The sequence below is a fragment of the Engraulis encrasicolus genome, chromosome 24 (genome assembly GCF_034702125.1).
Source record: "Engraulis encrasicolus isolate BLACKSEA-1 chromosome 24, IST_EnEncr_1.0, whole genome shotgun sequence".
Classification (NCBI taxonomy): domain Eukaryota; kingdom Metazoa; phylum Chordata; class Actinopteri; order Clupeiformes; family Engraulidae; genus Engraulis; species Engraulis encrasicolus.
In genome coordinates this window covers 19075881-19089135 of record NC_085880.1, presented here as the reverse complement: position 1 = coordinate 19089135, position 13255 = coordinate 19075881, and the positions used below count along the sequence as shown (strand labels likewise).

The 13255-nt window shown below is 45.4% G+C and overlaps 1 protein-coding gene across 1 annotated transcript; it reads right to left on the bottom strand.

Moving 5' to 3' along the window:
- Window positions 1–274: 274 nt before the first annotated feature.
- On the bottom strand, window positions 275–13220 carry kifbp (kinesin family binding protein). Its single transcript, XM_063191835.1, has 11 exons — window positions 12768–13220; window positions 12554–12652; window positions 12294–12373; window positions 11937–12120; window positions 8389–8458; window positions 5824–5927; window positions 4059–4214; window positions 3050–3202; window positions 2397–2647; window positions 1789–1974; window positions 275–1190 (listed from the first exon to the last, which is right to left on the bottom strand). Exons 1-11 carry the CDS (start codon window positions 13212–13214, stop codon window positions 1055–1057), a joined length of 1866 nt encoding a protein of 621 aa, XP_063047905.1. The 5' UTR covers window positions 13215–13220; the 3' UTR covers window positions 275–1054.
- Window positions 13221–13255: the final 35 nt, after the last annotated feature.

The window sequence follows — 13255 nt, the reverse complement described above, 5'->3', positions numbered from 1 at the left end:
CACTTGTGCACACACACAACCAAAAAAAAACGTACGGTAACAGTGCAAAATAAGTCATCCCATGTGCAAAAAAACACAACAAAATCTCAATCAAAATCAAAAGGGACAATTAAAACATTAGCATTGGCTTCCAGTCATAAGAGGGAGACAAGGTCTGGGCTACGTTGTTACGGCACAGGTATGGAACAGTAGATGTGACTTTGTAGCCTAGAAATCTAGACGCCCCTAGTGGCCGCAAAATGAAGGGGTTTTTGGCGCGGCCAGGCTAGTGACTTTGATTACCGATGTGTTTTGAAAAGAATATGCTTATCCAGGGTGCCGCCATCTTCATACAGGGGTGACGCTGCTTAAATTATCGTCACCGTGGCGGCAAGGTGATGTGCAAACTCTCCTGTAGGTGCCGGCAATATAATATAACATCTTTGGTGACCCTGCACCATCATTGCAGCGCACAGTATTAACGCATGCCAAAAGGCTGAACTCAACACCCAGTATTCAACACATAGGTTTTCTGGGTAACACTTTATAATAATGGATGCATAAAAACATCATAAAAACCTAGTAAATAATTACCTAATGATAATTAAAACACTAACACATTTTTGTAAATGAGTGGGAAATGTTATGTTGACAATTTATAGGTACGTTTTTAAAAAATAAATAATGAATAAAAAACACTGTTTGTAAACACGGTTTGTAAAATCTTGAACATATTATTTGTAGATATTTTGTAAAGCATTAATATAACTTGGTAAATAATAAAAACGCTTGTTAATGTTTTGTTCACCATTGGTTTACTATTTACTAAGTCTAATGCTTTTTATGCATCCATGATAATAAAGCGTACAATCGCGCTGTGAGGAGAAGCAAGATGCTAAGCAGCCAATCACGTGAGCCCATATATGGAGTGAGTGACAGCAGTTTTCAAACAGAGGTTGAAAAGTGATTCTCAACTGCACGCACAGCGCAAATGTTTGTATACAAGAAACCTACGTAGTATATCTATGATGTTACCCTAGCGATGATGTGTGCTTCAGTTGGTGGCCATCTTGCCTCACTTGGCGGCCATCTTGGCGCGAATCCTGTTCATCTTCATGGGCAGCAGGTTGACCATCTCCTCGCTCAGCTCCAGCTCCGTCTCCACCACTGCCTTGGCCTCAGGGTTCTCCTCGCAGTACTGCACTACGAACCTGAAGAGTAGCGTAGGGTAGAGTAGATTAGAGAAGAGTAGAGAAGAATAGAGAAGAGTAGGGTAGAGTAGAGTAGAGTAGGGTGGATTAGAGTAGAGTAGAGAAGAATAGAGTAGAGTAGAGCAGGATAGGGTAGAGTAGAGATAAGTAGATCAGAGTAGAGTAGAGTACGTAGTAGAATAGAGAAGGGGAATGGTAGGGTAGAGTAAAGTAAACCAGGGTAGAGTAGAGTGCAGAGTAAAGTAGAGTAGGGTAGCAGAGGGTAGAGCAGAAAAGAGTGAAGTAGAGTTAAGTAAAGCAGGATAGGGTAGAGTAGAGAAGAGTAGGGTACAGTAAAGTAATTTACAGTAGAGTACAGTACAGTAGCATAGAGGAAAATCAGAGCAGAGTAGGGTAGAGTAGAGTAGAGTAGAGTAAAGAGCAGAGTAGAGTAGAATGGAATATTACTTTATTGATCTCAAAGGAAATTGATAGGATCTTTGGATGGTGTAGGGAGAGGTATGGGTGGGATTTGAACCTGCAACCCTCTAATCTAAAGCCCAAGCCCATCTCCTTACTCACTAGACCACGGCTGCCCAAAGGTAAACATAAAAGTTACCTGTATGACTCGAGTGAGCGTCCGAGGTTGTCGAGCTGCACGGTGGGGCTGGCGGAGATGAGTTTGGACTGCAGCCGCGCCACGCGGAACTTGGCCACCAGCGCCGGACGCAGTATCTCCTCCTCCAGCTTGGCGGGCCACTTTCCCTCGGGGTTCCGCGCCGAGTCCAGGAACGCCTCGTAGAACCTAGTAGAGAACAGATTAGAGTAACATTTATTAATCCCATTTATTAAATACCGGTGTGTACATACATTAATACATACATTCAGCCACAGACAACATAGGAGTCCAGGAATGCCTCGTAGAACCCAGTGGAGTAACATTGATTAATCTCATAATATGCATTCAGACATTCAGCCATAGGCAAGACTCATCACTGGCTCGCACGGCCGCACGGCCACACGGCCGCACACACGCACACAGCTGTGAAAGAGGAGGAAAAGGTACAAGTCATAGCTGAGTGGTACAGAGCGTAGAGCAACCCAATGGTGCAAAAAGTGAAGTCCACTGTGCAGAAAGAGACGGGGTCAAATTTAGTGTGGACACACAAACACATGCGCTCGCACACACACACACGCACACACACACACACACACACACCTACTTACCTCATGGAGGCGCTGCACAGGGTGTTGAACTTCTTGACGGTGTGTGCATCCAGGTCGTCCTGCCTGTCGGCCAGCGCCAGCTTGAGGTCCATGAGCTCGTAGTAGGTCTCGGCCAGCTCGAACTGCAGCTGGCGGCACACCAGCAGGTAGTACTGGGGGTTCAGCTCCTTGCAGATGGGCTCCAGCATGTCCACGCGACGCTTGTGCATCTTGCAGCGACGCTCCAGGTCCTCCTCGAAGAACGCCAGCACCTGCGTTTAGGATCGGCCTTTTTTATTAAAGGTGCACTGTGTAATATTTTTTTAGCAGTTTCTTTTCAGAATTCATGCGGCCCATTCACAAATGTTACCCTTTTCATGAATACTTACCACCCCCATCAAATTCTGAGTAATGATGACTGGAAAAATTTTACTTTTCATATATGAAAAGGAGGATTTTGTCCATGTCCACCATTTTGAATTTCCAGAAATAGACATTTTCAGCAGCAACATTTACTGCACTTGTCATACTAGTAAATATATAAAGTTTATTACTTAGCAAATATTCATGAAAAGGTCAAAGGCAAAAGGCAGCACTGTTTCAATGAGCAGCAGTTACAATACCTACTCTCGCCACAATAGAGACAATTTGTCCACAGAGGGTAGCATACACACCTTGAAGAGCGCGCTGTGGTCCTGCGTGATCTCGATGTGGTCGGTCACGTGGCCGTCCATCTTGAAGTACTCCTTGGCCTCCGCCACGTAGGTCTGGCCCATCAGGAACACGCTGCGCGCCTCCTCATAGTCGAGCGGGAACAGGCAGCTTACCTTACGGGGACACCAGGGGAAGATTCATTTGTCACATGCATGGAGGGGTTGAAACGCTATGCAGGATATTTGCCCGCCTGTACTGGGAATGCTGTAGGTGGGGGTCAATGATGCTTTAGTAGCACATCTCACAGTGGTGCAACCACATCTTATTCCATTACTGTATGGATTTATTTATTTTTTAGTGAGAGGGTAAGGCCTGGAGGCCGAAATGCCCCTTTTGCCCATTTTTACCCGCCAACGTCCTTCCTAAGCAGTCAAATTGGGCGGGAAGCCGCCCAATCTGGCAACACTGCCTCTACCATGAAAAAACTGAAATAAAAGTCTGCGACACCAAGCTCCCGTTGCTCTTTTTTTAATGTTACGTTTCGGGCAGCATGCCCTTCATCAGACAAGATTTGTATGATGAAGGGCATGCTGCCCGAAACCTAACATTAAAAAAGAGCAACAGGAGCTTGGTGTCACGGACTTTTCTTTCAGTTTTTTCATGGTATTTTTGCTGGAACTGCACCCAATCTTTTTGAGATGGATATGCGTGTTTTTCTCTCTAACTACAACACTGCATCTACCCTCAATGCCTGGGCCCGAGACAATTGACCCCTTAGTGCCCCCTTGTCAGCTTCCCTGTGTGAGAGTAAGGTTCTGGAGTCAGCTGGCCTTCTCCTCCAGTTCACATATGGATTTGGATGTGTCTGCGGATTTGTCACATGCAGAAACACTAAAAAGTACAATACATAGTGAAACTACAGTTGTCTGCCTGTAGTGTGCATAGCAGTGTGTGTGTGTGTGTGTGTGTGTGTGTGTGTGTGTGTGTGTGTGTGTGTGTGTGTGTGTGTGTGTGTGTGTGTCCACTGACCTTGTCCTCCAGTTCGCATATGGAGTTGGATGTGTCGGTGGACGTGGAGCTGAACAGCACTGTGCTCTTCCTCTGCTTCTCCAGCTCCTCCTGCTCCTTCTGCCTGGCCCGACGCAGCTCCACCTGTCGATCCACATCCAGCTCCCCCGTGTTGTCCTATAGAATACATATAATACATAATCGATAATAGAAGAAGACAAGAACACACACATCCATCACAGCAGGCCATATGATCAGGGATGGGTAACTTTCAGAATAAGGAGGGCCAGCATTTTTCATCCCCACCATCGACTGGCCACATGACTATGCATATCAGCTAATTGTATATGAGAGAAGCTACAAAATGATAAACGGATAACAGATAATAAAATAAGACAAGGAAGACATCGATCACAGCAGGTCATAAACGTTCTATTGACCCGTTTAGAAGCCACGTCCTCGCATTGCTGACTCAAATACACACACATACACAAACGGACAGTGCAGACACTAAAGAGAGACCTGCCGTCCTGAAGTGTGTACGTTTGTAAAAATAGAGATCCTGAGAAGTACACTTGTTAAGCTATTCCGAGAGGGAAGAGGCTGTTCCAGAAGCATAGGAGCTGTGGTTACAAGAAATGAAATGTACCGACACCATCAGGAATGCCCGTGTCTGTGGTACCTTCATATCTGAAGCTATTGTGAGCATCCATTTTCTTATTTTGGTGAAAACACCTAGCTAGTTTCTTTACAAATGTGCGGTGCATTGCGGTGCATTTTTCCCCCAACAAAGTGCGCACAGCCTGATTACGTCACATCTGTGTACAAACAGTAAAGGGGTCTATACCACGCCCAACTGTCTGGAAGTACGTCCAGCTACCCCATGTCGTCCTACAAAAAAAGACAGGAAGGAAGCATCGGTCGCCGCAGGTCACAAGCTTCATATTACATTACAGTGCATAACACTTAGCTTTCGACCTTTTACAAAGCGACTTACAGATATTGTACAAGGTTTTGGTTACAGTCAAAGCAATTACAATTTGGTTACAGACAAAGCAACTACAATTTGGTTACAAATCCCAAAGCATTCAAAAGGAAGGCTAGTGAACTTTGAATAGTAACTGCCCTTCCTTTTAAAATTGTAGCAGTTCATCAAATGTGTTTCACTTGGAGGTAATTTGTCAGTGCTTACATGTACCACACAGAGACGGTATTCAATTGTGTCGTTCCGAACTTCACTTGAGTACGAACCTCTTTTGATTTTGGGCAGCATGCATATTATTCAAGAACTAATGTATAGCACTAGTAACAGATGAACTTCAATGATAATGATACTATACATATTAAACCATCGAGACCTTGTTATACAGTACATCAACTGGACATAATTAGAGGATCTGGGCCATGAAAACCCTACACAATCTCTGAACAGCTCTTACTGCCTTCATAAGTCATGTAATAAATAAATATACTACATGTACTGTCTCAGAGGTCTTTTTTTTGTGTACTTCATATACAGTATATTAAACAGGGTAGCTTCATTGCATCCGTTTCCTGTCTCTGTATGGTGGGCCTAGTTGCTTGCAGTTGTGCCAGATGTATGAGCTCTTACCCAAAACCTGGCATTAGCATGAAAGAAATTAGACAACAGCAGGTTTTAAATCCAGATGAAACCTCATACAGTCCCCGTTTCCTGTGCAGTGCATACTGCATGTGTTCCCTGATATATGCTGATCATGTAAATGTCATATGCAGTGACTTGTTTGGTGCTGTGTGGCATTATTACCTCCAAGAGCTTCTTGCCGTCCTGCAGCAGGTTGAGGCAGTATTTAATCCAACACCGGGCTATCTCCCCTGTCTTCTGTTCACGCGTCTCACACTCCTCTTCAGCTGCAAAAAGACCAGACCACACACACACAACAGAAGTCCCTCAGACAAACATACAGTACATTACATTAGACTTAACTAACACTTTTATCCAAAGCAACTTAGTTATTTAGATACAGAGTATTGGTTACAGTCCCTGGAGCAATGTGGGGTAAGGTGCCTTGCTCAAGGGCAAGATGCAGCTGCGAGTCAAGCTAAATCCTCATCCCGTTTGGCATGTGCTCTGGATTTCACATATGATGGCATAGCAGTGAATTTAAAAGGTTTGCATTTGCGTCGTGAGACCACTCAGTTTCGGCACGCAAGAAAGGTTAGTTTAGCTTTTGTGCAAAACTGTGTTAGAGACTACAACGTGCGCCTCACGTATTTGATGTGAACCGAGGCTGAAGCTCCACAGCCAGCCCTACCGCTACAACGCAGCTGAAGTAGCTGCATTTCAGACATGCGACTTTTGTTGTGTTGTCCAAATAATTACATATTTTTGCACGCACACAACTCAAAAATCGCTTGCCAAGTGAAATCGACAAGCACACCATTGGTTATCTAGCCTAGCGAGCCAGACCCGTACAGCAAAAAGCTGTACCAGGGTCTAGGAGGGCTGGGCAGCAGTGTGGGCGGGATAAACGGTTGCTTCAGCACTCAACGCCACGCAATTGGATGGCAAACAACCAATCCCCACACACTTCTGTGTAACGTCACAGCTGTCTTGTGAAGCGGCAATTCCGAGCCGTCGTAGCAGTGAATGCGTGTGATCACCACAGCCACAAACAAGTTTCCTAATAAATCGTGTTTTCACTTACATAGTTCAAAAATGCCTCGTTTTCAACCACACGGCCCTTCTTGATCATCCAGCGAAATGTTGAGCAATTTGGGGCTTGTTAAATGGTTATATTTATGATTGTTGTCAACATGGCATGTTCGGTGTTAGCTAGCTAGCTGTATACCCATAACTAATACACGGCTGGATATTAGCTCTGTGTAATTGACGACAGATTGGCTAGCCGCTAGCTCGGTAGACTCTAGGTGTCATTCCCATCTATTTAGTAAGCGACTTACAGACTTTCAAAGCTCCCAAATGTCTCGTTTTTAATGACATGGATCTTATTAGAATTTGGGGCAGGCATATAATACAAGGCTGGATACCTAGCTCTGTGTTATTGGCGACCGGTTAGCTAGCCAGCGAGGGCCCCTTTGTAGGTGGAGCGGCAAATTCGAGCCGTCGTAGCAGTGAATGCATGTGATGACCACAGCCACAAACAAGTGTCCTAATAAATCGTGTTTTCACTTATAGTACAGTTCAAAAATGGCTCGTTTTCAACCACATGGCCCTCCTTGATCAACCAGCGAAATGTTGAGCCATTTGGGGCTTGTTAAATGGTTATATTAAGACTGGATACCTAGCTCTGTGTTATTGACGACAGGTTAGCTATCCACTAGCTTGGTAGACTATGCCATTCCCATCTATTTAGTAAGCTACTCAAAGACTTTCAAAGCTCCCAAATGTCTCGTTTTTAATGGCACGTGTCTTATTAGAAATTGGGGCAGCAATTTCATTCTACACCTACAGTAGTGGTCTGATAATAGCGTGTGACTATCTGGTCCTGTAAAATGCTCAACTTAGCTTACCGAGCTAGTTTAAAACATCGAATGATCAATTGTGTTGTGATCTATTTGTGTCCGATAAGTTCATGGTGTATTATTACATCAGTCCATGTCAGACACGAAATGTATTATCATCCAGGCTTTTTAAATTAAGTGCACTTTCGTGCTGTACGTAGCACGGACGGACACCATGCTTCTTCTTAGAAAGTTTCCTGTTTACTAAGTAGCCCGGCCCCCCTCGCGATTTGATTGGCCCTGTCATCGGATAACTTTCAGCCTCGCAAAACGACCGGGGTCCGCTAGACTGCCCCCGGGAGCAAATTCAATTTGCGGTCGCTAGGGGCGTCTAGATTTCTAGGCTATTGGTTATCATTAATTCTGAAATACAGCATATGTGTGACCGAGGGGGGAATGCGATGTGGATCGGAAAATAGCTTTGATCAGTCCATTGCAGCCCAGTCAAAAGTTTTGGCTTTCACAGCCCCATGAGCCGCCCGGAAGGGGTGGAGACTTAGGTACCCCATTAGTAAGCGGTAAGCGCAGTCATGGGTAAGCGGTTAGAGTGTCAGACTTTTGGCCCCACGGTTGGTGGGGGGAGTAATGAACCAGTGCTCTGACCCATCCTCCTCCATGACTGAGGTACCCGGAGCATGGTTCTGTCCCGCCGCACTGCTCCCTTGGGGTGCCACTGGGGGCCGCCACCTTGCACGGGTTAGGCATAAATGTAATTTCGTTGCGTGTAGTGAGCACCTGTGTGCTGTGAAGTGTGGTGTCACAATGACAATGGGAGTAGTTGGGAGTTTCCCAGGTGGACTTCAATGTTCTTTCCCATTAAACACTATAGGTGTGTTTTGTGACATACTCTCTTGGGCAGCCATTCCTGCGATGACGCTGGCCGCGGCGAGGCAGTGGCGTCCCTCCATGTAGCGGCTCTGTGGGACGGAAACAGGGACATGACGTTGGAGAACTTAGTTAACAGCAAGAACCTTTAGAGACAAAACTAGAAAACAAACTATAGGGAATAATCTCAAGAAAAAAACAAGTAACAAGATAAGCAGCGGCAATGTAACAGAAAGAATAGATGGTATGTTGCACAGCAGTGGTTCCCAAACTTTTTCTGCTGGGACCACCTTCTGAATCTAACAATAGTTTTTTAGCCCCCCACCTCCCATTTTCCAAATGCAAAACATATTTTTGCTAAACTTTAATGTAAAACACAGGAAATGTAATGAATAGTGTTACTAACAATGTATGGAAAGGATGTATTCAAGGGTTACATGTATTATACGGTTATTTTCTACCTGTACCGTAGTTGGAAAAAAAACAATTCAGTAACCCCCTGACTTTCAGATTTTGTTTCATATTTTTGACATAAGACAGGAAATGGGGAGGGGCCTTCTCAGAATGATAATGGCTATATGACACATATACAATGGCTTTGACGCCATATACTAATACAATCACTCACATCACAATGCCCAAATGGCATGAATAAATAAGAGGTGAACACCAGCACAGTTTATTTCTTTTAGAGGAAAGCCAGATCCTTGCTTTGGAAAACTAAAAACAAGACAAATTAAGTGGAGAAAGGTCATCTTGAAAACCTGCTGCGACTAAGTATTAAGTACCCCAAACACAATTTTGTTGCCTTTTTTAACAATATCAATGAACTCTTGAATCTTGACGCATGTAGTAGTTTCTACTGAATTAGCTGGTTGGTCATGACCCCATAAAAAAAGGGGTCCACATCGTCTGCTTCTCAAAAGCAGCAGCAGTTGTGGGCTAGTGGTTGCAGTGTATAGTGCACAGATGGACGGAGGGAGTGACAGAGCAGCGATCTACCCCAACCTCCCCTGTGACTGAGGTGACCTCATCAACATGCTGCTTTCCAAACACTGAGGCCAAGGCTGCCCCCTGCTGACCGTCTGCTGGGATAAAATGCAGAGGTTGGATCCTGTGATGATCTCTTTGATGTGCCCTGTGTGACCCAACAGGACTGACTCTCATTTCCACTTCCACACAAGACTACCATGGGGGGGCACTGTGGTGCAGGATGCTAAGCCCCCCACACATAGGGCTTGCAAGCCCAGGGGGACCCAGGTTACTTTGCACAATGTTACAAAAATTCTGTACAACCCATGCACTTTTAAACATTCAACTGCACTTTTCAATGTCTCCAATGTTTTTGTATGTCATTCCCTGTTTATTTATTTATATACCCCCTGTTTCTTTCATACACCCCCCCCCTGTGCCCCCCTGTGTTCTGTGTCTATAGTTGTATTGTTGAATGTGTGAGTACACCAAATAACATTCCTAACAACTGTATTTTATATTGTTGATATGGCTAAAATAAAACTTGAAGTTGAACTTGAGTCTGGCCTGGTTCGAGTCCGGCCTTGCGTCAACATAATACCTTATCTTGCACATCAATGCAAGGGACAGCGAGAAACACAATTACAAATCCTTTGATCCAGGTTCCAGGCCGGCCTGGGTCATGTCCCAACGCTCTCTCCCACTCTCTTTCCGTCATACTCTCGACTATCCCATCAACTAAAAAAGATAGCACACAAAAAAAGACACAAAAAGCCCCTAAAAAAAGAAACTACTGTTAGCAGTGTATTTGTCAATCCATCTTAATCTCTCCCTCCCTCCCTCTTCCTCTTAATCCGTCCTCCACAGGCGTGCTGAGATGACATGTGGACTACTGGCATTTCTTCCGGCACTAGAAACTGCCCCTCTGTCCTGCAGGACACCATCGGCAGTTTCCAGGGCAGCTGATAGCTTTGACTGGGTCCAGGACAAAGTCATACAAAAAGGCCCCCTACCCAATACATAAAATGACACGAGGACACAATTTTGGGGCCCGTCTCTCCCTGGGCCCTGTACAATCGACCCCTTCCCCCCCCCCTCTGTCGGCTGCCCTGGCTGTTTCTGTTGATGCTGCTGATCTGACTGGCCTGTGCAGCAACTACGTTGTGCTTAATTTATTTTATTTACATGTGGAGGATAGTGTAGTAGTAGTGGTTTAACCTCATGTGAAGCCAGACTCATGTGAAACCTTTCATCTGGGTTCGCTCGTAGAAGACTACAGCAGATGTCTGTGTGGCTGGGACCAAATCATTGGGCTCGTTCGTGATGAAGCAGTGACGCTTTTGCTATGCAGCGCGCATGCGCACTTTGCCAATTTGATGCATTCTGGTTACCAAAGTGCGCCTGCGGGCTGCATAGCAAAAGCATCACTGCTCCTTCAAAAACAAACCCATTGTTGTGGTTGAAATTGCTTTTGCACTGCCTTGACCAAAGCTATGACCAATCAATGCCCACCCCAAAGATTCAAACAGAGAGGGAAACAAAAACTTGTGTTGCGGTTTTTGGGGTATGGCTGATGGTGACTGTAGTGGTGATTCTACAATGAACGAGGCTAGACAAACGTGCCACGCAAAAATAGAGGTTTCGTCTAGTTTACTTTGCTAGCAGTGGTTAGGAATAAAGTTACTGGTTACAATATTTACTTGCTACTTGTGTTAACCTAACACAATTTTATAAAAAAATATACTGGACTAATGCCTACCAATGACAGAAACACTACTGAACAGGGTGGAGCTAGAGTGCGCCAAGGTCGACCTCAGGCTAAACGCCAAGAAAACTGAGGTCATTACCTACAACACTCCACCAGAACATCAACCTCTGACCACAGCAGGAGGCACTGTGCTGAAAGAAGTCGACGACTTCAAATACCTGGGCTCATGGGTCAACTCAACTGAGCAAGATCTAAATGTGAGGAAGGCACTTGCATGGAGGGCCCTGAAAGGTATGGCCAGTGTATGGAACTCCAATCTCCCCCGTCAAATCAAACTTAGCTTCTTCTACGCGACAGTAGAGTCAGTTCTCCTTTATGGCAGTGAATGCTGGACCCTTAAGCCAACCCTAGAGAAGTCCCTTGATGGGTGCGACACCAGGATGCTTTGTGCAGTGCTTAACATCAGCAATAGTGCACATGTAACCAACAAAACCCTGTATGAGGGAATACCAAGGGTGAGTGAGAAGATTGCTTAAAGGAGAATGAGACTTGCAGGACATTGCCAAAGGCACCAAGAACTGCCAGCCAGCAAACTGGTGCTGTGGGAACCATCACGAGGGTGCCGGATAAGAGTATGTCCCACACTAACATATGTGGACATACTCAAGAAAGACGCGGGAGCCCAGAGTACCAGCAAACTGAAAAGATGTATGGAGAATCAGGATGACTGGAAGCAACGATGGAAGGCTCGTCTGAGGACGACCTAGAGAGACAACTAAGCACCGCCTCTCAGCGGTCTCCTTCTCAACGCCGCCCTAGGTCCCCCCCAAAGCCCCCAGGGGTGCTGTGGCGCCCCCGCTGAGAAACACTATCCTAACGGGACTGTGTACCTTGGTGATGTAGTACTGGGACAGTGTGGCAGCGTTGATGGCCCACTCCAGCGGCACGAACTGGTTGAACTCCAGCTGTCTCTGCAAGGTGCTGTGGCAATACTTCCCCGCCCGCTCGAACAGCTCAAGGTTCTTGTACACCTGTGCCAGATAGTACATGGTGTGTGTGTACGCCATCTCAAACCTGTCAGGGAGAATGTTAGAAAAGTTGATTTTCAATTTTGTTCACCATATTTGATTTCATCGTTCCTGTCATGAAGGAAGTAGAAATAAAAGTAATGGAGGATACATGTTGCAGTATGAGGGTCTCTCTCAGTAGTAGGGGGGTGGACAAAGGGATGTTTTGTGTTCAATCACCTTTTTGTCCTCTCTTGTTGGGGCAGTTGATCTTCCTCTCCAACAAAGAATTCTGTGAGATCCATGGGCGGATGGCCATCCTGTCACAATTACAAAGAAGCCATTTTTATGTGAGTCAGGCCAACTCGTCAGCTGTTACAAAATGTAAACAACCCCTTGTGGACTACAAGGGGAGAGAAAAGGCCCCATCTTGGCAAGTGTCTTTGCCTGAAACAGGGACAAAACAAAACCATGAACTGAAATAATCAAAAGCTACTCACCTCTTTCATGTATCGCATGTATGTTAGTTCGGCCACTTGCAAGAACCCTTGTGCTGTCTCAATTTCATCTCTACCCGCCCACAGAATCCCAAGCTGATTCTATTAAAACAACAATGAGAACACGTTAGGGGAAAACACAATTAATTGATTTGAATATCATGATGAAACTGTTTAGCTTCACCATTTAACACAGAAGATGAGAAAGATCACATACCCTCGCCTGGATATTTAAAGAGACATTTTCCTGTGTGATTGTCATTCTGTCCAGTAGTTTCACGCAATTCATCAAGTGTTCTTCGCCCGCAGATAATTCTTCGGTCTCCACATGGTTTACACCGAGGAGGTATTCGATCACCCCGAGTTTAGCTGCTCGTATGCCCGCATCGGAATCACCAAGACAGCGCCTAGAACTGGCCTCCCCACTCCCACCGTCAACTGGCTCCTCAGTCTGACACTCAGCATCGTTGTCATCGTTCTCAGCCTCCCCTATATCCAAGTTCTTTAACACCGTGCGTATTTCCTTCAGTAGGTCCCTGGCCTTGTATTTAGAGCGAAACGGGTCGTTCTCTGGGTCCTTCCTTGACTCCACATCAGACAGAGTTTGTGCATCACGAAATTTGTCGCACACAGCTCTCCAGTCCTGGCTGTACGAGGAGGCCATGTTGCTTTTTTGATGGTGCACTTCTGCAGTCTCATCACTAG

Coding starts and splice junctions, on each gene's coding strand:
- kifbp (XM_063191835.1), bottom strand. CDS start 13,214: ATGGCCTCCTCGTACAGCCAGGACTGGAGAGCTGTGTGCGACAAATTT. Junction 8,459..11,936: donor CCCAGTACTACATCACCAAG/GTACACAGTCCC, acceptor TCCGTCCCACAG/AGCCGCTACATGGAGGGACG. Junction 4,215..5,823: donor ACGGCAAGAAGCTCTTGGAG/GTAATAATGCCA, acceptor TGTATTCTATAG/GACAACACGGGGGAGCTGGA.